The 23,807-nt window shown below is 41.5% G+C and overlaps 1 protein-coding gene across 1 annotated transcript; it reads right to left on the reverse strand.

The window, feature by feature from the left end:
- Positions 1–9,303: 9,303 nt before the first annotated feature.
- Positions 9,304–22,915, reverse strand: mmp14b (matrix metallopeptidase 14b (membrane-inserted)). Its single transcript, XM_049597356.1, has 10 exons — positions 22,300–22,915; positions 14,462–14,610; positions 14,212–14,334; positions 13,696–14,003; positions 13,044–13,205; positions 12,551–12,711; positions 12,332–12,470; positions 12,087–12,237; positions 10,806–10,921; positions 9,304–10,678 (listed from the first exon to the last, which is right to left on the reverse strand). The coding sequence occupies exons 1-10, from the start codon at positions 22,396–22,398 to the stop codon at positions 10,218–10,220; spliced, it is 1,869 nt and encodes a 622-aa protein (XP_049453313.1). The 5' UTR covers positions 22,399–22,915; the 3' UTR covers positions 9,304–10,217.
- Positions 22,916–23,807: the final 892 nt, after the last annotated feature.

Here is a 23,807-nt window from a genome sequence, read left to right on the forward strand (position 1 = left end):
TCAGAGTGTCGATTTGTGCCAGGCAGTTGGAGGTTTTGAAGATAAGTTGAAGTTTAGGGCAGAGTGATGATGTGTTTGCCAAACAAAAATTAGACATTGTTTCAGTTGAGTCTGAGAACTGGGTGTGTAAAAATAAACAATAGGACTGGTGCAGAAGAAGGAAGGCAAGTCAGTGGCACTTTAAGTAAGTCCTTTTGACCTTTTAAAGGTCCAAAAGCCTGTTACAGCCTTACTCATTACAGCCAACCACACCTTAAAGGACTTGTGTGTAGAATTTAGGGGGATATTTTGGCAGAAATGGGTTATAACAATTAGTATATTTTCTTCAATGTATAATCACCTGAAAGTAAGAATTGTTGCGTTTTTGTTACTTTATTATGAGCCGTTTATATCTACATAAGGAGTGGGTCCTTGTCAAGAGAGATCGCCATATTTCTATTGTAGCCCGGAATGGACAAATCAAACACTGGCTCTGGATAGGGCCGTTTGCATTTTCATGTTGGCCAGCGTAGCTCTCAGCCCCTCCACAACGAGAGCATCGGAAAAACAGATTTTTTAACATGAAACTGCTTTATTCAGTGTCTTTACCAGTTTAAATCACTGGGTGTGTATGTTTCAAACAAGAAGAGACCTGTGGATAATTTGGCTCCCTGTGAAAACCACTTGAATGTCTGTATCTTAAGTTATCAGAGAACAAACATGAGCACACATTTGCAGGTCCGAGACTAGCAGAACGTCTCCAACATGCTAAACAGCGTGGGAGAATTACTGATTCGTAACCTGAAAGTGTTCTGTTTAGTGTTTTACCAGTTTTATTCACCAGGGCCGTTTGTTTTGGAGAAGAGGAGACATCTGGGGATAATTCGGCTTTCAGTAAAAACCTTCTGAACGTTTGGATTGGAAGTAAAGGGAACACACATTAAGTTAGAGAAAATAGATGAGCACGCATTAACAGGTGCTGAGTGAGCTGTCCATCTGTGACATGCCAAACAGTATAGGGGAAATACTGATTTGTAAGAGACTTCTGCAGATAATTTGACTCCTGGTAAAAACTTCCTGAACAATGAACATTGAGGAAATTCTAACCTGGAGAAGTGTCAGCAGGTTGCAGTCCTCACTGATGGGTGCCACTAAATCCCCCTAAATCTTTCTCACTGTACCTTTAAAGGTATACTATGCGGGATTGTTAGTTACTTTTTGTAAAAACTTACGTCACTGAAAGTTAAAGTGAAAGCCATCCCCAGATTCGATCTTGTTTGGCGTTTCGCCTTGCTTTATTTGCGATGGTCTGCCAGCTGGTCGCAACCTTTTTATAAAGCCCCAACCTCACCTCACCTCCCAGTACTGTGGGAGTACATGCTCATAAACGCCCTAGACATGGAACATAAGAAAAAAAATACAGGATTTTAGGGAAAAATACACCACCACACATTGCTAGTGGGTCATAGATGATGACTGAAAGGGATTTCTCCTGTATGAGTCTATAAGCTGTTCATAGGAAAATATTGCATAGTAAATCTTTAAATGTTGGTAAGTTTTTTTGTTTTGTTTTGTTTTCTTTGTTCGCCACTTGGGAGCAGTTAAACAAGCTGAAAACATTTACATATATTAAGCTATTATGGCAAATATCAACAAATAGTTGCTTGTTTACACATCCAGCAGACACTGAACAACTTCAGCATTCTTTGGAATCAATCCTAGTACAGTATTCTCTCTTCTTTTGGGCCTGGTACACAGCTCTTGAGAACATCTGGCTCTTTAGCTGCTTATCATTCCAATCATTTCTCTAACTAGTTACTTTGCCATTGAGTGCTAAGCAGGTAGCGTAGAGTGGCTTTATCTGAGCCTTTTTGCCAAAAACAGCTGCCTGCTGCAACTGGAAATGATACTGTAAGAGTGCTGTTCATTAAACAGCAGAGGTTTATGATTGCTCTTGGTAAACACACTGTAGGAAGTATTGTCCACTAAAGCTTGGGACAAATCTGAAGACTAGCTGGCACAAAGACTAGACGACCCACACATAAAGATTGTGTCCACTAACTTGCACAGATTTTTTCTCGTCTTTGACAGTCAGGAAGAAGCTTTAATCTTGTGACTTCGTAAATACACGAGACAATACACTTAACGACTGGTCAGTAACAACTGGACGGAGGCGGGTGACGTCTTTGAAAATCTGGTGAGATCGCGTATTAAGATTGTCTCACCTTAAAGCCTGCGGCGGAAGTAGGCAACAGTGCCCAGTCCTGCGTGAAAGGAACAACTGGCAGGATGGGACCATAGACAGGATAGGTGTGACATTTTGACTCTGTGTTATGTGTTGGACTCACGCCTGGGAGATTTTAAAAGCAGTTGGTAGCAATTAGCAGTTAACTCAAATAAGAAGAAAAGCAACTGAAAATGCTTATGAAATGGGGAGACACTGAGGTCCGAGAGCTCCTCGCCCTCCAGGCAGAGGACAGCATTCATTGCCATATAAGAGGGACATTAAGTGATTGTTTTGCCATTGTTATTGTTCAGAAAACCCTGCCCGACACTTAAGTTATATGTCACACTAGGGACAGGGGCTGTTTTGTTACACACCTGCCTCTTTTGCTTCTGGAATGTCAGTATGCTATCTGAAATCACACACTGGAGTGGCATTATGCTAGCGTTCTTTGGTTCTATTGAAAAAGCAAAGCCGCTGTAATGAAGGATCTGCGTTGTGGCCATATTGCAGGATCTTTCTGTAGAAAGGACCATAGTCTCCTTCGAGCAGCAATACCTGAGCAGTCTATCCATGGAAAACTGACCCCTCTGAAGACAACCCCAACTTCAAGCACTACTAAGAAGAATTTTAGTTAACCAATTCCACATTGTGAACACCAAAGTCCTAACGTTTCGACATACAAAACTGCCTACTGCAGCTTTAACCAAGGGTTCTCTCAGTTCAGCTTGTACCCAGAAAAGCTAGTCCTGTACCTGCCCAGTCAGATTTGGTGAAACTCCTTCTAGCAAATCTAAAGTTGAACAGCTGGACAGCGCTGTGTCCACACATGAAGAGATGACTCAAAACAATGTTTCTACAGTTGTGGTACTTTTGTAGAACCACTAGTGACAGCCAGAGAACTACAGCAGACCACCTGTGTCTGATGTAGAGCACAAGTCAATGGTAAAAGCCTCCATGACCAACCAGTCAGCTGAGCAAGGCCACTCTCATGCTGATGAGTGGGCAGTAAAAACAATATGTTTTTCGCTCTGTAAGCAGTCCCCCCTGCCTCCTCCTCTCCTTCCCTCCTCTCAGCCCTCCCCTCCTCAGTGTAACCACATAGGTCTTTGTGTCCAGCACTGTTAGGAACTCAGCATAGAGGCCCATGGGCTCCTCTTTCAAAGGCAATCTCTGATGTGGCCTTTCTGATCTCTGCATGTCTCACTGACTTTCCTCTTACTCTCCTCTGACTTGGAGTTTTTCTTTCTCTGGTTTACCTCACTTTCTCTCACACATGCACACTTGCTTTTACAGATTTCTTTTTATATTTTGACTGAAGAGAAACTGGCCTGTGTCATGAAAACACGTGAGAAGGGTTTGGAGAGATGATGAAAGTGAGCGATATCTTGTCAGTCAGTCTTACCACTCCTTGAAGTTTAAACTTCCCTTGATACATACACACCCTTCCCCCTCCCCTTTCAGTCCTCCGCTCTTTTCTCCTCCCTCCTCCTCATTGTGATGACATATATATGTGCTTATGGAAACCAGATGTGCCTTGTTGCAAAGGAGGAGGCAAGAAAGAGAGAGACCAAGCATGAGGTTGTATGATACTTCATTAACAGACTGCAGGAAATGTGGGGTTGGTGGGGGTGAGGATGGGTCTTGCTGCTTCTCTCTTGTGGTCTTGAGAGTTCAGACAGTGACTGTATGTAGATGCCAAATGAAATGCGCCCTCTATCCTGACCAGGCCCTGAGCAAAGCAGGGGGGGTTTCCTTGCGGATATGGCTGGGTCACGACGAGGGTAGCTGGGCTTGGAGAACCTGAATCAGCATCTCCTATGATGGAAGTGTTTTCTGCAGGGCTTGGGAAACCATGCCATATGAGACTGGTTTGAAAAAAAGCAACCTAAAGAAGTTGAAATGTTGATTGTTCAACTTCCTTGCACCTGTATTTTTTTTGCCCACACAATACCTCCCTCTGACATTTAAAAGAGACTGCTCCCGCAGCACCACACCCAATTCAAAGTGCAGACATTGTGTTAAGTGTAACAAAAGGAGGCAAATAGCTTTAAACTGATAGCTTTAAGCAGATTCAGCACTGAGGGGGCAGATGCTGGTAAAACTACATGGTGAAGAAAACAAAGATCACAAACCTAACAGTTGGTAATATATTCAATGAAACACAGAAAACTTAGATTGGGACATCTGGGGCACACAAAAACAGTTATGTTTAACTAATGGGGGAAGTTATTTTCCATGCATAGCTCCGTGTGTAGCTAAATGGAATAATAAGATGCAGACCAAACGGAAAAAGTATTAGGTATTGATCCCTCTCTTTCACTGGCGGTGTACACCACAAATAAACCGTGTGTGTGTGCATGTGTGCGATTACAGCAGCTCTACTCTAAGAGCTACTCTTGCACCCTTCCAGAGTTTGTTGTACCTTGTTTAAAGGTCAACATTTTTTCTATTTTAAAACAATGAATGAACCAGAAAGCACTTACAGGGCAAACCTCCACTGAGACACGACGGACCTTTTCATAGCATTCTGACGTCTCACTGTCTCAGAACCTATCAGCTTTCAGTCTGATGACGATATCTGGATATCTGAGCCAAGACTTCCTCTTCTGAGCCCTGGTCATGTTGGCTAAACTGTATAAACACATGTTAGAATATGAATGCAGATACATTTCAAAAAGCTAATGTAAAGGCTAAAAACTAAACATCATAGCCAATAGATTCCTAGACGCATTTCATCTAATGCGTTCCGCCTCTCCACAAAGACTGTTTACTAGAGGTTCAAACATGATTGGTCAACACTGTTTGGACTACACACTAACTACAAATGGAAAACAGAACATTTCCAGTACCCATCTTCTATGCAAAATCTGTTCATAGAGTTTAGACGCCTCATAGTAGGGAATGCAGAGGTGTAACTAGTAACCTTGGCCATGGTCATTTATGTCAGCCAGATTCAAGGCCCTGGTATTGTGTGTCCTGGCTCACAGGCATGACTTCCTGGTGAACATAAATGGAATGGAGTGATTGTAGTTACACCTGTGCTTTTCCTGCTATGACACAAATATTTTCTGTAAAAGAGGTTAGTCATTGTGTATTCATTACTGTGTTGGGTCATCCTATAAAAAACACATGTTAAGAAACATAAGGTATGTGTACTTAAATATATATGGATCATTCCATTTATGCAGCAACATTTCTGTCCCCATGAATTGCCTCTAATGCTTTACTGGCCTTTTTTAGTACATGTGCTTGATTTTACAATGTCCCCAGTGTAAAGTAATTAACCTCTACAAGATCTACAAGTCATAGAATGATAAAATACTCAAAAATATTCTTTGATTGATTTTTAGGCCCTGTTAAACTCTCTCTCTGATAATTGTCATATTGTTTTTTTGCCAATTTCATCATTTACTGTGTGCCCCTGAAGTCAGTTCATTACAATTTTATTAAACCCAGTTTTGACCCAGTGACATACATTTTTTAGAGGAAACTGAAAGAAGTTAAGTAGGGTAAGCATTACTTTAACTTATGTCTTTCTTTCCTGTGTTTCGTGATGGTAATCAGTTCATCAAACTGTTAAAGTTCCACCCTGTTAGGCTACATAATGATGAAGTTGGTCTGATTGAAACAAAACAAAACAAAAAAAGCCCATCTGATTTAACTAAAAAAAAAGTTCTGTTCATGTGTAGAAGGTTAGCCAGCTAAATCTGGATCAAATTTTTCCACTGTGCTGTAAACCAATATGAACCAGTCCACCCACACGGATTATTATTTGAGTGCCTGAGTTTGGCCAATATGTTTTTCTCACTGTTAAACATATCACTGTTCTTATATAATGCAAAAAAACAACAACATGAAAAACCCATTTTTTCCCCAAAAGTTTTGAGGCCAAAATGTTGCTGCATAATAGGATTGACCCATGTATTATAATGTATAATAAGTCAAAGTTTCCAGTTAGTTAGTACATTTAGTTAAAGGCTTTATTGTACTCCAGTTCCTATTTCTGCTGAGATCAGGCAAAAAACAAGAGTCTATAGCCATGTTACAGCTCTGAGTGGCTGTACTTGGGCAAAAACATGCTTTTAGCTTAATGCTGTTGTCAGCATGCTAACATGCTCACAATGACAAAGCTAACATGCAGATATTTACCAGGTATAATGCTCATCGTTTAGCAGGTTAGTATGCTAACATTGTTATTAAGCATCAGACACAGGCTACAGCTGAGACTACTGACTGACACTAGTTTTGCAATTATGATGATGATAATTGGCACTAGATGAAAAGTTAAGATTATTACAGTTCATCCTGAGGACGGGGTTGCTTGAGTGGCAGGCTGTGTGCGAGGTGTCAGCGCAGTATATGAGGCAGCTCCACCCCTCGCTCCCCACAGCCCCACTCTGCCATCCAAATGTGATCACTTCGGTCGCCAAAAAAACAAGATGGTGATGGCTTTGATGACATCACCAAACATGCCATTTCTTTCTCTGCGTGAGCTTGCAAAGCAGTTTTCTTTTTGGTCGTTTCATTTGTTCCGGAAACATTGTGGTTACAAACAAAAGGCAATCACGTCACCTCCGCTCTTTGGTGGAGGAAATGAACACTGTTGGAAGCTTAAACTCTTTACATCCTATCGTGTGTGGTTGATTGTTTGTGTTAGAGTAAGAGACAGAGACTGGAGAGAGAAACCCCCTGTTCCTGTTTGTTGTATTAGTGCTTGGTGCAGGATGTGGCAGAGCTTTAACTGATGCAAATGAGAACCATGTGTAACCTATATAGCCACTCACCAGTTCCCTTAAGAAATGCCCCTTTCCACCATCCCAAATCCTTGTTGCCAGGCAGAGTGCAACACCAACCAGTCTCTGTTAATCATTCGGTCTCATTTAATGGGAAAGTTACTCAGTCCCCTCTCTGAGGTTGGTCCTGCAATTAGTGTGATGTTCGGGTTGGCTATTACGAGACACAATGGCCAAGAGCGGGACTTCCCCTATTTGTAAGTTTCCATTCATCAGCCCAGAGGCTATGCACATGCCAACTGAAACAGGCGCAGGAAGTGTCCAGCACAGAGACAGAATCATAAAAGGAGCTTGTTAATGACGTCTGCTGAGAAGGGTTCAATGTAGACAAAGAGATGAGCTTTTGAGATTAGAGAATGTGATGTGAGGCACTTGGCATGATGGAGTTTGTAAGTCAGCTTTTTGTGAAAGCTGGATGCACTCACTGGAATCGGGGCTAGAAATTACCTTTTCATTTATCTGGGTGAAATGTAAGAGCCGGCAGAGTGGAGGTGGCTGGAAGAGGCCAGAGCAGTGTGGTGTGGTCTTTTGTTGGGCTTTGTGAAAAAGGAGTGAGTCATTTTGCAGACAGTGAAGAAAAGCTCTCCAGTTACAAAGAGAGGAGAGAAAGGAGAGGACTGTGGGGAAGAATTATGCTGAGGCAAATGTTTTCTTCACTCTGCAGAATCAGCTGGGGAAGACAGAAAACATCAAATAGTGACCCACAGCTAAATGTCTGGCTTGTGTGCAGGCCACGGAGATGATTTGAGCAAGGAAAACATCATGCACAAATTTAAGACGCATACTGAATCCTGCTGAGGAGAAAGTAAATTCCCAAAACACACAATCTTTTCTTTACATACCCTTTATTGTGACCTTGATGTTGTCAAAAGTTAATTAAACAGGTCCAAACCAATACCCATCCCCCATCCCCTCATTGCTGTGTCCCGCTGCGTGTCTGGCCTACATGATGCAGTTGGAATTCCAGATGTTGCTCATGGAATTCTGCTCCATCTCTGGCATCCAAATGTGACTTAACCCTCCTCACTCCTCCTTCATCTCCTCCTCCTCCCTCCTCTCTCCCCCCACAAAAAGCCTCGTGACTTCTCTCCCCGGCCCCAGCTCTTCAAAACACTGCAGCAAAGTGGAGACAAATGGGCGCCCTAAATCTTTTCGGCACAATAGGAAAATACCTCATCATTTTCACTGCATAAAGCCCCATTGCTGTAATCATAACATATCATAGAGACACTGACCCCCACCCACTCTGTCTCCTGCAGTCAGTCATCTTTACAGTCAGTCTAATGGCTGTATGGCAGTTGTTCATTAGTGGGATCATTAACGAGTGGGGAGACGCCTAAGTTTGCTGTTTGAGCTTTTATTGGCTCATGGTGGATGGGAGTGTACATATACACATGGCATAATGCACAAATAAAGGCATTTATAGCTGTGCAAAACATGCATGAGAGCAGATTTGTTTTTAGCTGTACTTGTGAGGACCTGCATTGATATTGACATTCACTCACTGAGCTCATCATAAAGAATTAAACTTCTTCCACTGCTTATCAGACCCTAAATAAAAACTTTAAGCACTGAAGAAAAGAACATGTGCTCCACTTTTCTCATCCTCCTGCTCTTGTGAAGGCTTTTTGGTCCTCATAAGTGTAGAAACAAGAACACACACACACACACACCTTCTCTCTCTAACTGTATAGCTGAGATATGTTTTCCTGCTGTGCAGCAACAGCTTTACACAATCCTCTTCATCCCTGTTTCTACTTAAGCTTTGGATCCAGTCCGCGTTTTCCGACCCAGTTTCTGGCCTGCCAGTTTCCGAGCCCCAGTAACGCAGAGTGGTGCAGTCGGGGAGCAAGAAACCTGGAGGTCCAGGAAGATTGGGGAAGACCAGGCGGATGAGTAATGTGATCGACATGAGCGGTAAAAGTGAGGAGTCCAGGTAAGAGCTGGATTATATGAAAGCGGTTAGGCCTATGTGAAAATATGACTGCAATGAAGGAGGTGAGTGGCTTCAGTTCATCTCAAAGCAGTTGACAGATAGATGTCATAAAGAGACAAGATATTAAGTAAATGCTTTACTAAGTGAAAATCAAAGCACAGAAAGCCTTTTGAAATTACTTTATTTTGTAAGAAAAGCTTTGAAATATAAGTAAGAACACAAACACAGTCTCATTGAGAAAACTAGATCATTATCAGAATCAGTATCACTAGTATCATTATCATTGTCGTTTAACTATTTTTAACCCTTCACTAGTAATGTAGCACCATGATTTGAAAACTGTAAACAAGTACAATGACAAAAAGGAGTCATTTTCAGTTCTTCAATTTATTTTCATTTGAGATGGATTCAAGATTAAAAAAAAAACAATCAAGTTTCAAGAATACATAACCCCCATCCCCATTCACTGTCCCCACACATATAAAATTAAGGCCACTTTCAAAACTGTATGTCACTGTCCAGCAGGACTTTTTAATGACAATGTACAAAAACACATTCTTTACACAGAGGACAACAACAATAATAGTAATAGTCATAATAATAATGACAACATCATTTATAATAATAATCAGCACTAAAGACATTGATATAAAAAAAAGGAAAAGACACAGTCATATTTATTGCTTTACTCTGATATGAGAGTATCTCATGCTTCATAGGGACTTAAGCTAATGTTTTGTTTGCCTTTTATGGCCCATACTGGCTCTGACATGTTTCTCTTTGGAAGATTAAGAAACACAATGACTACGCCACTGTGGTTTCCAAATGTGTGTACTAATGTGAGTGTGTGCAAGTTAACAAGGGGGAGGAATGAACGATCAGACACGCTCTTTGCTTACTCGAAGGAACATGCTAGAATGGGCGTCGTGGAGATGCAGGTTCAAAGCGGAAATTCACAAGGACACAAACACTGACCACTGACAAAAACTAAAAATAAGACATTGAAAAAGGCTAAAACAAACAGCAAAGAGCTGGCGTCAGTAACCACGAGGAGAGAGGCAGAGACAGAAGGGAGAGAAAAAAAATGGAAGGATGGAGTGGTTGAGAGATAGAGCAAAAGGAATCTGGCAGTGGTACGAATATTTTAAAATGCAAGTTTGGTGCTTTTCCTTCTGCTCTTTCTCCAGTTTTATCTCTTCTGCCCTGTTCAACATTTCCTTCCACTTTTTTTTCTCTTTCTCTCCTTGTCTTTCCCTCCTCTCTCCCGCCCCTTCTCCTCCGTCTACACCTTGTCAAGTAAAGATCGTTGGCAGTAGAGGAGTCGGCGTGGGGTACCGTACCGACGGAAAAACACCAAGGCAGCCAGCGTTGCAATCACACACACTAACAAGAACAGTGGCACCACCACTGCCGCTGCTCCACTGCCACCCCCTACCCCTTCCTGCTCATCCACTTCAATAATGATCACCTCCGTATCCTCTTCCTTCTCTGTCTCTGTCTCCCTCTCCCTCTCTCTTTCCCTCTCTCTATCTCTAGTTCTGTCCTTATCCTCCCGTTCCTTTTCCTTCTCCCTCTCCTTGTCCTTGTCGTGTCCGCCTCCGCCTCTTCCTCCGTCCGTCTTGGGGTCTTCATTGGGACAGCCCATCCAGTCACGAAGGGCCGATTTGGGGTATCCTGGCTCCACACGCATCATCTGGTTGTTGAACTTCCAGTACTTGTTGGCTTTGTAGAAGTAGGTGTATGCTGAGGGATGGAGGAGAGAAATGTGAGAAACAAACCTGAAGTGAAACAAAAAGCAACTTCTACAAGTATCAGTTTACACTAAGATGTGAGAAAATAATCTAGGTAATATTATACATGCCATTCTTACCTTGATCTTTGCTCATAAAGGCTGCCTTGATGTTGTCAGGCACTCCTTGCCACACACTAATAGCTTTTGGATAGCCATTATCAACAGTACGTGAGTCTTCGTTGAAGCGGTAATATCTAAACAAAGAATGAGAGGGGAAAGATAAAGAGAGGAAGAGCTATGGTGAGTTAATGGTCTCACTCACAGCCCTACAAGACTTGAGACTTGAACTTGTTTTGAATTCCTCAATACTTGATTTGGACTTGCCCTAATGGACTTAAGACTTGTTCTAACAGACTCGAGACTTGACTTGGACTTGCCCTATCAGATCTGACTTGGACTTAGTGTGAATAATTGAACTTGTCCATTAGGATTTGACACTTGATTTGCCCAAAAGAATTTGACACTTTACTTGCAGCTTGTTTGACACAACTGAGAACTAACTTAGACTAGAAGTCTAAAGACTTGGCTTGGACCTGTCATGAATTACTGGAGAATTGACCTTTTTTTTAACCTAAAGAACTCTAAAACTGACTTTTCTTTAGCCTACAGGACTTGAGGCTTGACTTAGACTTGCTCTTAAGGACCTGTGACATGACTCAAAACTTGATATGGAGCTGGCTTGAATGACTTAAGACCTGGAGATGCCCTATGCCCTATAGAACTAGATTTGACTTGGCAAAACTGAGTTAGTAGTTGGGAGACTTGACTTACTCTTGACCCTCGAAACATGATGTTTGTGTGTTTCTGCTGAACTAAACCACCAGGCAGACTACAAAATGAGTGATGCAAGTTTTCTGCAGAATTATGGCAGATGGATTGGAGTTAATGCTTCTGACAGCCAGACTAGACCTGAAAAGACTAGACAGGGAATAAAGGTGTTGTCTGGCTTTTGGGCATATACAATCTCAATTATTTGAAAAAGAAAATAAATAAAAGCTTACCCTTGTCATGGGCTCTGTTTATGTAGGTGGCTGTTTGCACTGTAATCACTGATTGCCACATTTTACTCAGCTGTTTTATAACGATGACTATGTTGTAAATATGGGAAGGCTTAGCAAGCTTTAAAGTTCCACAAGGTTTGTGTAAATGAGAAGCAGGTTTGTAATTCAGGATAAGTGACTGACTTCAAGTGTTTTGACCTTATATGGTCATTACTGAAAGGTATTTTTCTGTGGTGGTGGTGATACAAATGGATTTTCCTTGGAATCAGTGGTTTCTAAACTTCAGTACAGTTTCGCTGTGGGATATGACACACACACACACACACACACACACACACACACACGGAAGATGACTGACTTGTTTGCTCTGAAGTAAAATGTCTGTCCAGTGGGAGTGTAGTAGAGAGCAGCATCTATGCGATCTTTGGGAAGCCCAGTGCCCATTTCCTTTAGAGTCCTGGGGAAACCAGGATCCAGAATTGATTCAGTGAACACCCAATACCTGTCCCCTGGAGAGAAAAAAAGGTGTTGCCTGTTTGGTTAAGACTGTTTTTAAGAGGGAAAATCTTGTACATGTTTGTTAACATAGTGAAGCCAAATTACCTTTAAAGAAAGCAAATTTCCCATCTTCCCTTTCAAAAGCGGCAGTGACATGAGTAGGCAATCCCCTCCAAAAGTGACCAATCGGCATGGGATATCCATCCAGAACATGGTTGTTACGTACCCTCCAGAACCATTTATCCTGAAAGAAAAGAGAGATTTATTTAACAGCATGCAAGAAAAGTGTCGTATCAAAAGCCCAACAAGGTTGTGTGAGTTTACCTTGAACACAAACATTTCTCCTCTGAGAATAGCGATGGTGTCAAAGTGTCCATCACAGATGTTAGGGCCAAAGCGAGGCTTGTCTGGTGAGTATGTGGGCTCAGGATTGTGGTTTGGAGTACGGGGTGTTACAGGCGGAGGCTGAGGGCCTGATCCAGATCCTATGTGAACAAGCACAAATAAGAATGATTTTTATAGACCCATTCTTAACCTTACGCATCATCTAATGCTGGTCCTGTCAGACCAAATGAAACTTAACAATCCCCCTGGGGAAAAAAGATTGCTGTGATAACAGATGACGGAGAGAAAACAAGTACCAAGGACTAGACAAACAAAAAGTTAGTAAAAACAGAAAGGGTCCCATACATCTTCAGAAAGATACAACATTTTACATCTATCTGTCCACAGATTTCTCACTTGCCACTTAAGTTGGTAAAATAAAGATAGAACTCTATCTGATATTGACTTGGATAGCGAACTGTCAATAACGCACCATAAAGTTGCTGTATGCCTCTGCGATCATCCTCAGGAAGTTGGAAGGTCTCGGTGTCCATCCACTGGTAGAAAGGAGCCATGATGGCTGAGGGGTCATTGGAGTGCTCCAGACCCAGAGCATGGCCCAGTTCATGGACCGCAACCAGGAATATATCATTACCTGAAACAGTAATGACACCAAAACACTGTTTTTCAAACAACTGAAAGTACTGTAAGAGACGTGAAATAGGGGAGGTTGACCTTATGCTGACAATGAGTACTGAAGGAGAGGGGGTAAGCTAAATGTTGCTGTTTCCTCATTTTTGAATGACTCAAACGCACACATACTTATCACATCAGTAAAGCAAAAATAAAATGATCTACAGATCACGAGAAGATGTGTCACACTCAACAGCTGGTGGTGCAAAGCTGTACTCCAGAAATAAACACTTCTCCATTCTGTGGTATCAACATAGCCCAGGGCATTACCTCCCTAAAATGTACTGACACAAGACTGGACCTGTTGCTGCTTGTATTTTGCCCACAACAGCAAAATTAAGAGTCCCGACTACCAACATTTGTGTCATCAGGTTTAGGGTGATTACTAAAGAAAAAAATACTCCTCATTAAAATGTTAGTTCTATCTCAACATAGATTCAACAAAGCCTCACCTAACAGATCCTTGTTTCCAATAGTCCATGGCTCAGCTGCATCAAAGTGGGTGTCCCCACCAATGCCATTGCCAGGGAAATAGGCATGTGCCAGGAAGCCTCCCTCGCCATCAAATGGGCTGCTGTCGCCGTGGAAACCCTCAGCGAAGAAGAGCATAATGTCTGCAAATTCTTCCACCTTATCCCGTATGTAGTTGTAGGGGATTTCCCGGAAACGAAGTGGGGTGACGCTCTCCCACACCTTAAAGGCCTTCCTGATGGCCTCATGGGTTTCATACTCACCGACCTTAGGGGTATAGTTCTGTATACTGAAAAGTGTGTATAGGTGTGTGTGGGGGGAGGGTGAGAAAGGTAAGACATGGAGTTATTTCCTCTTCATAGGAAAACCATTTCAGTTGCTCAATAGTCACCTCAACAGTTTGAGTTTTCTTACAAGTTAAAATCAGGCAATAGTGAAAAATAGCTTGAGGTAGTGTTCCATCTTGCTCCTGCAGATTCAGCACTTTGCTCACTTACGAGAAAGTGATGTCGTTCTTGTTCCACTTCAGGCCCTGGATGGCGTATCGCTTCCTCCTCAGGTTGCTCTTCAGCTCGGCACCAAACTTGTCTGGCACGCCACAGCGCGGTCGCTTCATTGCCCTGCCAAAGACAAGACATAGTCCACTCAGAGAGAAAGAAATATTCTTACTTTGAATACTGAACTACAGGTGACCCTGTTTGAAGCCTGTATTTTTAGTACATGTAGAATAAAGCTGAAGGTGCTCACTCGACGGTGTTGGTGTCAAAGGTACCGGTGACAGTGAGGCCATAGAACCTCTGCATGGCGCTGATGGCTGAGGAGATGGAGTGAGGGGAGCGGAGGGCGTGGGTCCTCAGGTCCCCTGGTGGCAGGTAACCGTACTGCTGCAGCCATGACTTAAAAGCAAAACAAAAAGGATGTAACAGTGTGAGTCATGAGAAACATATTGCAAAACCTAGGGAACTCCAGTCTCATAGAAACAGACTTATAAACAAGTCATATGTCACCTGATTTTTGTTGTTTAAAAAGCTGAACCAGGGTAAGGGAACTATTTTGTCTGATGTTGATTCTGAGTTACAGGGACTACAAGTTCAGGATGTTTTTAGGCGACTGCAGGAAAAACACATTCCTCACTGACAGCGAAAATAAGCTCTTGAGTAACATCTTTCTGTGTTTTCGTATCGGGATATTTGGACAGTAGGAGCAACGTAATTTCAAGCACCGGGCATGTCTCCATTTAATGACTAAATACAAAAGCTATTCAACCATCAACATTCAACTCTCCAATGAGGACCATATTTAACTGAAACTAAGGTCAACATGAGAGAAGCCAAGCTTAAGCCCCCACAAAAAGCTTCCAACAAAGACTGTTAAGGTTTAAACAAAATACCCTGCGAGACAGAAACTGAGCAGGGAAATCCCCCTCAGAGAGTTAAAGATTAACTTCAGTTTCTATACTAGTTACTCTGTAACTACTGAAGCTACTTGTTTGTGTTTCAGTGTAGATTTTGACAGTTATAAATGAAGCAAGTTTTGGTTTGAAGCCATTCAGGCACATATTCTGATGGTCACTGAGTTCTTCAGGCCACCAGATCCCTCAGTCTCAGCTTAGCTTGACCTTACTTTCCCCTAAAAAACCCATTTCACTGCGGTGCTGGTTTGACATCTGGACCAGTGCCAGCGGCTTCGCTCCGCACTTCTCCCACACAGCTTCTCCTAAACTCTTTCCCTCTCAAGCTAGAGCCGAAAAATAACACTGGCACTATTGTGAGTGCAGTGAAAAATGAGACCACTTTGATATCCTGCTGTAGTCACTTTGTGAGCTTGTAATGCACTTTTAGGATGTGTTTGATTGTTCCTTGCACGCTAAGGCTTAATGTGACGTAAGTTCATGTGATCTGTTTTGCGTGGATCTGATTAAAAACCATAGGCGTAGTGAGTGTTTGTGCAGTGTAGGGCGTTGAAAAGAGGGAAGAGAGAAAGATAGGGAGTGTCCCAGGGTGAGACTCAGGCCTTGGGCAACCTCAGCCGATGTCTCCAGTCGAGCAGCAGCGTCAGTCAGTAATTTAAGTGGGAATTTCTTCCTCTGCGCATCCAAACCTCAAAGTCAAACTCTTCCCCCACGTCCATGTCTCTGTCTTCGCCTTGTCACTCCACCCCTTTTCCTCTCTTCTCCCTCATCCCTCTCTTATGGAAAACCCAGAGAGTTGAGGGTAAATACTTATGAACAACCACACCCAAAGCCACCCAATTATTGCTGTATAGCTCATCTGCTGTTAATAGTTGCTTAATACAGTGAAGGCAAAACATGTTTAAATGGCTTGTTTCAGCAATTTTCCACTGATGATGTACAGTGCAAAGCAAACGTGTACAAGTAGCGCAGACATAGATTATATGAATATGCGCTCAGGTCTGTAGGTGTATATCCACGCATGACTATACTTGTGCAAGTTTGTGTAGGAGTAAATGACAAAATGGCATGTTGGAGGCCCTTGAAGGTCTAATCTCTCCCTCTCCGTCTGTCCTTGAGAGACATGGAGGTCTCAGTGTTTAGACTTCATCCCTGAATGAGCCCTTTCTGGTTCTGACTCACCCATGGAGCTCCAGTGGATACATAAAGACGCACTGTTTTCCACTGTTCCAGCACATCCACATGAGCGGGAAAGTCAAACACAAACTTTAGCGTCTCAGAATGTATTTCACTGTAAATATAAGAAAAGGTTTGATTTGAATGTGCTTGAACCCTTTTTCTTCTCCTTTACACATCCACTATGTTTTATTTTATACAAAATCCCAACTTTTCTCTCAGCTCAGTCAAAAGACTGCTGTTGAGTGACACTGAACACTTGTTTTAACTTTAAGGCTACCACACCTCTTTCATGGGTCCCTCAGGTGACTTGACAAAGTCTTATTCACTGTCGCACTCTGCTATTTTTGACCATGCTAATGGGCTGAGTAAGTAAAGCAGTAGCAGAAAGAGGAAATGGTCACTATTTACTGTGGCATAGGAGATGACAGCCCACGCTAATACAGTCTTTTGATGCAGAGCGGTGGTTCCCAACCTCGTTTGTCAGTTGTACTCTCACAGCCTTGTCTGATGAACTCAAATCCCCTTTCTTTGACAACCTATAATTTCAATTATTTATCCATTAGCCTACATTAAGCTAACTATTTAAACTGTTTATCCATTACTACAAGCTCGCTGCTTCTTTTTTCTTTCACATATTAAAGTGGACTCAATATGAGTGTATATTTTTTTATTCAAATCACAAGTCAGTTGAGCTACTCCACAATGTTTCCACATAGGCCACCCCTTGGCGACTGCTGAAGTACCCCTTCGGGTGCAGTACCCCATGGCTGAGATTCACTGATGTAGAACACAGGGCTGCCAACTTTTCAGATTAGTTTGGAGTGAGATAGTGCAATTACTTCAGATTTTACATGTTCATAGTAAGAGAGAGTTTAAACATGGGGACTTTTCCTAAGTCTTGCAATGTATTTTGAGTTGATTTTACCTTTAGGAAAGAGAATTAGATGAAAACTTTCAGCAAACCTCTGATGAAAAAAATATGACAATCAAATATGAGGGAACTGTCAAAGTGTTGAACTTATGCTTTTCCTTTAATCTGCTAAAACTGTACAGTAAAACAACTTCATGGTCATTTTGATTACTTTAAAAATGTCAGCCAACCTCCGAAGGAAAACATTTAAGTATTTAATTTATGTGGGTTCAAAATAAGTACAGTACAGTACAAAATAAGTACAGTACAGTAGTAAGTATTTTCAATGTGTTACAGTATCATTCAAGCCGTAACCCTGTCCAGAAATGTGCAGAGGAACTACTTCAGGTTATATATGGACATAGTCAGGGATATTTTGAGCAGAAATCCATTGCGCTTAGCAACAAACCTATTATGGAAACAGTTTTATCAAATTAGCTGACGGTTTTATTTGGTATATAAAATGTGAAAAATTATTCCTGTAATGCAAGTCTTTCTTTTTCCATTTTGGCTGCTCCAAGTAGCAGTACTGTAACAGCATAAATAGATATGCATCAAAATCCAAGTGGTGACCGGCTTGACTGAAGTGTTTTATGGTGCTAGTCTATCCATGTGCCATGGTCATTGTCCTCTTTTTGCACCAGGATGTTATCACTTATAATTTGTTTTCATTGTGTGAGGAAATGGATGTGTGAGTGTCATGGTCAACATGTGAGATTTGGCAGCCCTGTCTCTGAGCACTTGAAACTGCTGCATAAAAACACCTAAGTGTTATAATCACTCTTGATTTGTTGACTTCCAACAATCTACAGACATAAAGAAGCACAGAGCTAAGGTACTTTTAGGAGGCCAAATCCAGGATCTTGAGGTAAAGGGCGCAGCTTGCTCATATGCAGTGATGTGAGTTTATTGTTTAATGGAAGATCCACAAGAATCAAGCAACGGTTGCTATGTCAAAAGGCAAAGTGCTCATTTTGCATAGGATGACAGAGGGAGGAGGGATTGTGTTTCAGAAAAGAGAGAGAGAGAGTCAGTTGTTCCGTTTGGTGAAGGCCAATGGAAAGAAACTTTGGTCAACAGCGATGGGAGTCCAACTGAGGCATGCTGGGTATACAGCACACACACAGCTCCTCATTACACATGCACTCAGTCTGTCCTGAGAGCTGCAGTATTATGTCAGATGTCATAAACGTTTTTCCCACTACACTTGCAACAGCTCGTTATTGGCTTGTGATCGTGTGTGTGGGGGGGAGTTTGTTTGAAAGTATATTCAGCGCAACACTTTAAAGATCAAACATTTAAAATTCTTTTTAAACATTTGCCCAGAGCTAATGCTATTCCATTAGGAAGATATTTACAATGTTGCTGACCCATCTGGCCAGGAGCTCCTCAACACATGTAGAAAGGTCTTTAAGTGTGTGTGTGTGTGTGTGTGTGTGTGTGTGTGTGTGTGTGTGTGTGTGTAAATCCACCAGCTGCTGTCTATTAAAACAATCATTTTCCAGCCAACAACAATACAACCTGGTGTCACAAGAGCTGGAAAACACTCATCTCTGCCAATGTCATTTGAGCAATAAGTCAATCCCACTCAAATCTCAATGGCAGAAACAAGCTTCCCTGAAATTTGGCTCATTGCTTACTTCCTTTATGGACAGGAAATGAGGTAATGACTTTGGGTATTACCTTATTTCCTGTAACACCTCCTATCTTTCCTCAGGGACGATGCCCTCTGGCCACCCACTGGTGATCTTTAGGATGTGGCTTTGTCTGAAAACGACGCACCCTTCCTTCCCCCATCCCTTCCTTTCTTCCTCTAAATGACTACTAAGACATGAAGATGGGAATTGCGTCAAGTTACCAGTTTAACCCAGTGCTGCTAACTATTTTCGTTAGCAGCACAAAGAAAGAGACATATATTCATACAGGATATGTGCATGACATCTATGATTTACATCCTGACCCTATTAAACTGGATAATAGCTCCATCTTCCAGCTGTATTTTTCCCAGATTGCATCACTCCCATCACCACAATGCCCCCCTTTCTCGTCATCAACAGCCTCCCCACTGTCTTCCATGCTTTGCTTTCATCATCTCATTTCATGTCCATTTATCTTCCTCTGTAGTGAATGACCTCAGCTTGTAGCCATGTCTGCGTGTGTGCGCATAAGAATAAGATCTGTGCAAAAATGAAAGGAGATGTGTGTGTGTGTGTGTGTGTGTGTCACAGACAGGTGGTTGCTGACACACCAAGGTGTTTTTAGCGGTGAAACAAAAACCCGCTGCCCACTTCCTGTCTCTGCTACAAACCACAGGAAACAACCTCTGCATCCTTGCAACTTCTAACTATATATCTCACCAACACAGACTGACTGACCAACCACTCACTTAATGACTTAATGTTAATTAAAACACAAGCATCCTACTCAATAACGGAACTGTGCCCCGATACTGGTGACTTGTGGGTTTGCGGAGGCAACATGTAAGATGGCAAACATCCCCTGTTTGACTGAAGTATATATAGACACAGGAAGCGGTTTAAGAAAAACGTCTTAAAAACAGAGGAGGTGAATCACTAAATGAACATAAACTTATTGAACCAACACACTTTCCAGAGCTTTTAATGCCAAGCCCGCCACTGCAAATTTCCAACCATTTTTTGACCTTAAAAATCACTTGTATTCATATATTGAAACTTAAAGTTCTGCTTTCTCTTATGCAGGCATTAGACATGTTCATTGTGCTCTGATTGTTGGATTATTGGCTGTTGAATGTCGATGTTGCGTGTCTTTTTTGGTTTATTTTTGATCAGCTCAAAATGAAGGGACTCTTTGTGTTATATATCTGTATGACTAAACCTATTTCCAAAGTAACATCTTCTTAATTTAATTCATACATTTAATTAAAGGATGATTACTATGACACTCCTGTTGTCTTCCACCCACAACTACAGGCAAAAAAACATGTGTGAATACCTTTTTTACTCAGACTTTTCCAGCAGCTTTTTGCTGATACAAGAAAAATGGCATAGACATTGCTAAGAAAATAGCTCGATCTGCCTAGCATGTTCAGCCTCAACTTACTTACAGTATGTCCTTTATTGAAGCCTAGAGGTTGGTTAGCATTACTTGCTACAATAAATGATTAAAAAAACTTGTTTGATCAGTTGTTGACTAGCCTCAAAAAGTGATTTGAAGCACCTTAAATTTAAGTGAAAGCATTGTTTAGAAATGCTGTTGTTGTGGAAAAACATGCTCTCTGCATTGCGTCAACTTTTGACAATTTACCAACTATTGGTTGTTAACTCATCTAATAATTGATAAAGTAAATTCCTTGAAATTTGCCTCCCTATAGCTACCGAGTCAGCCACTAGCTACAAGCTAAATATATGCTGCTGTGAACATGACTCATACAAATATAATTTAATTTATAGAGAAAAAATATATATATTATTTTGTGTTTCTTAATTGGTCATGATTGGAGAATAAAGGCCTATTTTGCCTTCTTGTTATAAATATTACTGATGGAAACACCCCTGTAACAGCATCAGAAGACAATAATAACTTAGATTTAACTGTTGTTGATTTAAATAACAAAATTTAAAAGTGGTTCCAGTCCTGAGTTTTGAGTTGCAGTGGTGGGCCAGCTTGTCAGTTTACATCTGAATTATGGATTGTGCCTTTAGGTTGACAGTTTTATGTAGGTCAGTGGAGTTTTCTTCCACTAGTGCAGCTGGAATTATAATTCCATAGGCAGGGGACAATGATTAGAGAGACGTTTGGCGCCACTGTATGACCTACCAGAGTCATTTGGGCCTCTCTGGTCTTATGCATGTACACAAACTATCACACACACACACATAAACACAAAGTATTTACTCATGATACTAAAGGAAGCAGGTGTGTGGGGGTATCGTAACAATGTCACTTCCTGCAACACAGACAGGACAGAACAGAACAGATCTAATCTGAGTAAAAAAACCAGAACAGAAAAGAACAGGAAACTCTCAGTCCTCCCTGATCTACATCACTCCTTAGAGCTGATACCTCAGCTCAGTGGGTTATTGGAAGTCTTTAATGTGCAGAACCAGAGTTCAAAGTGTGGGTGTTTTTCCACAACTGACCATGGCTAAGATGCTGCAGAACCTCTCAGACTGTAAAACCCACCTCCCCCCAGTCCGCTGAGCCGTAACTCGGGACAGATGTCAACAATTACATCTCCCCATCCCTCTGAATATAACTGTACCCACAACTATCAATCCCCCCCTCCATTCCCACAAAAATTGCCTCTGTCTCTGCCCTGACCACAATACAAGCTCATGCATTTCTCCTCATTTGCTTTTTCTCTTGCTCTCCTGCTTTTGCCCTCTCAGCATTTCTCAGTGTTTTCACGAGCGCTATCATCATTATAGGCTGCTTCCTCTAACCCAGGGTCAAAGCCCTTCCCATATCCCTGCGCCAACTACAGGCAACTGTTGATATCACTATCCAGCAGGATGCAGAGTTTAAACAAAGACTTTATGGTAGTCATAAACAAAACCAGGATATGTGTGGGTCAGTGAAATATAGAAAATCTGTGATTAAAATTAGTAACAGAAAAGATCCTTTAATCCTACATATTGGGGTTAATTGTATTTCTCAGTAACCCATAATTTAAACCTTTCTTTAACCTTTCTGAGCCCTTAATGTATTTCCTTAACCTCAATCTCATAATAATTGGCTTTATTCTTCAACTCTAGATTCATTTATCAGGTTTTAATGATGTATTTTGGAAATATATATCTGATTTATTCCTCTATTCTGCATTTATTTATTTTGTTTTATCTAGTCTGCATTTATTTATGTATTAATCTCTGCTTTTATTTTTCTGACTTTACTACAAATCTGTAGATTTATTTATCTGGCTTTATTCTTTAATTCTAGATATATATAGCTGACTTTCTTGAGTTTGAATGTATTGATTTAGCTTTATTCCGTGATCCTGGGTTTATTTATCTAACTTTACTGTTTGATCATGGATTTGTTACGTTATCTTGCTTTATTCCTCCATTGTGGATTTTTTTCTCCACTCCTTCCTCTACTGCTCACCTCTGGATTGACTTGTCGCTCCGTCGCTCCCTGGGCGCTCAGCTCCCACACCACCGCCAGCAGCAGCAGTCGGACAAGCGATTTGAGCTCTGGTGCCATCACTTGACTCTCCCGAAAACAATACAAAAATGGACAGGTCTTCCCGTGACACTTTGCGCAATCTTAACTTTGCTATATGTCAGAACATTGTTTGCGAAATCCCATAAACGAAAACGGTGCAACCAAGGTCGACTTGGCGCAAAGCACAAAAAAAAGTTTCCAAAAGATATGCGTCTCTGCAACTTATTAGCCTACTTGAGTTACCTAAACCACGAGAGGTATTTGTCCAGCTTGTGCATTCTTCTCGCGTTTTGGTGAATTTTAACCAGATTATCAGACGTTACTGGAAGCAGGAAGTCTGGAGGGGGGCTTTGGAGCTGCAGGCTGTGCGTATTTTATGTCCAAAGTCAGCTTGCGCTTTGCTCCAGATGTTGCAGCCGAGTTTGTTTTCATGAAGCAGTCCTGACTCTTCGCTGTCCTCTCTTCTCTGTCCTCCAGTCGGCTTATTTTGATCCCCTCTCCTCTTCCCCTCTCTCCCCGCTGCAGACGTGGTAGTTTGATACTCCCTGGAGACCTTAGCTGGAAAGTAGAGGATTGTAAACCTCCCCCTCCGAAATCAGCCCGCCCCTCTGACATGGAGGGCTGGAATCAACTTGGTGACCTTCGCATTAGACTTGGCATAGTTTGATTTTACCCTTAGGTTGTGATTAAATGCCTTGATGCTCCATAAAATGCACGAAGCTGTTATTATTTATAGAGAAGAGTGCGCAAACACAATAGATAGAGTCGTTAACAAATTACGCGGCTAAAAACTATTTGGAAAACAATTAATTTATTTCGAAAATGTGTTAAATTTCAGGGTGTTTTATTAATAAGCCTACAGTAAGAAAATATATATATATATATATTATCATACAATTAATCAGTTTGTTAAGCCATCCTGCCAGCTTAAAATCTGTTTTCCCCTCAGCCTTTTATAAGACCAATGACCAAATTTTGTTAAACTAATTCTTTCACGCTGTTAGGTCTTAAACATGAGAAACTCATTATCAGTTTATTACAGTCTGTCATGTAATGAAATGTTTTTAACACTAACAGATGTTTACTATCTCACACTGATTGTTCATGAGTGCTGCTCAAAAGGCCTCAAACATACTATGTACATACATTATGCAGCATCAAACTGTATTAAAAAGGGAAATAGCGCCCCCTAACGCATACATTGCACATACATTTATACACTGACATGTCAACTGAGGTAGCCTGTATAACCTCCTGCTACATCCGTGTATCACACTGACCTCGGAATATTTTCTGTTGTGTGCCACTTTTTACTTAAAAGGGAAAATCGTTGTTCTCTACCTTTGTAAAGACAATGTTGCTTTGGTCCCAGACCATAAATGCCTTAGGTGGGATGCGTTATTATCTGCTATGTGTGCACATGCATACAGAGACAAAGTTATAAATAT

Source organism: Epinephelus fuscoguttatus, linkage group LG15 (genome assembly GCF_011397635.1).
Source record: "Epinephelus fuscoguttatus linkage group LG15, E.fuscoguttatus.final_Chr_v1".
NCBI lineage: Eukaryota > Metazoa > Chordata > Actinopteri > Perciformes > Serranidae > Epinephelus > Epinephelus fuscoguttatus.

Coding starts and splice junctions, on each gene's coding strand:
- mmp14b (XM_049597356.1), bottom strand. CDS start 22,398: ATGGCACCAGAGCTCAAATCGCTTGTCCGACTGCTGCTGCTGGCGGTG. Junction 13,206..13,695: donor TGGAAACAAGGATCTGTTAG/GTGAGGCTTTGT, acceptor TTACTGTTTCAG/GTAATGATATATTCCTGGTT. Junction 12,238..12,331: donor GAAATTTGCTTTCTTTAAAG/GTAATTTGGCTT, acceptor TTTTCTCTCCAG/GGGACAGGTATTGGGTGTTC.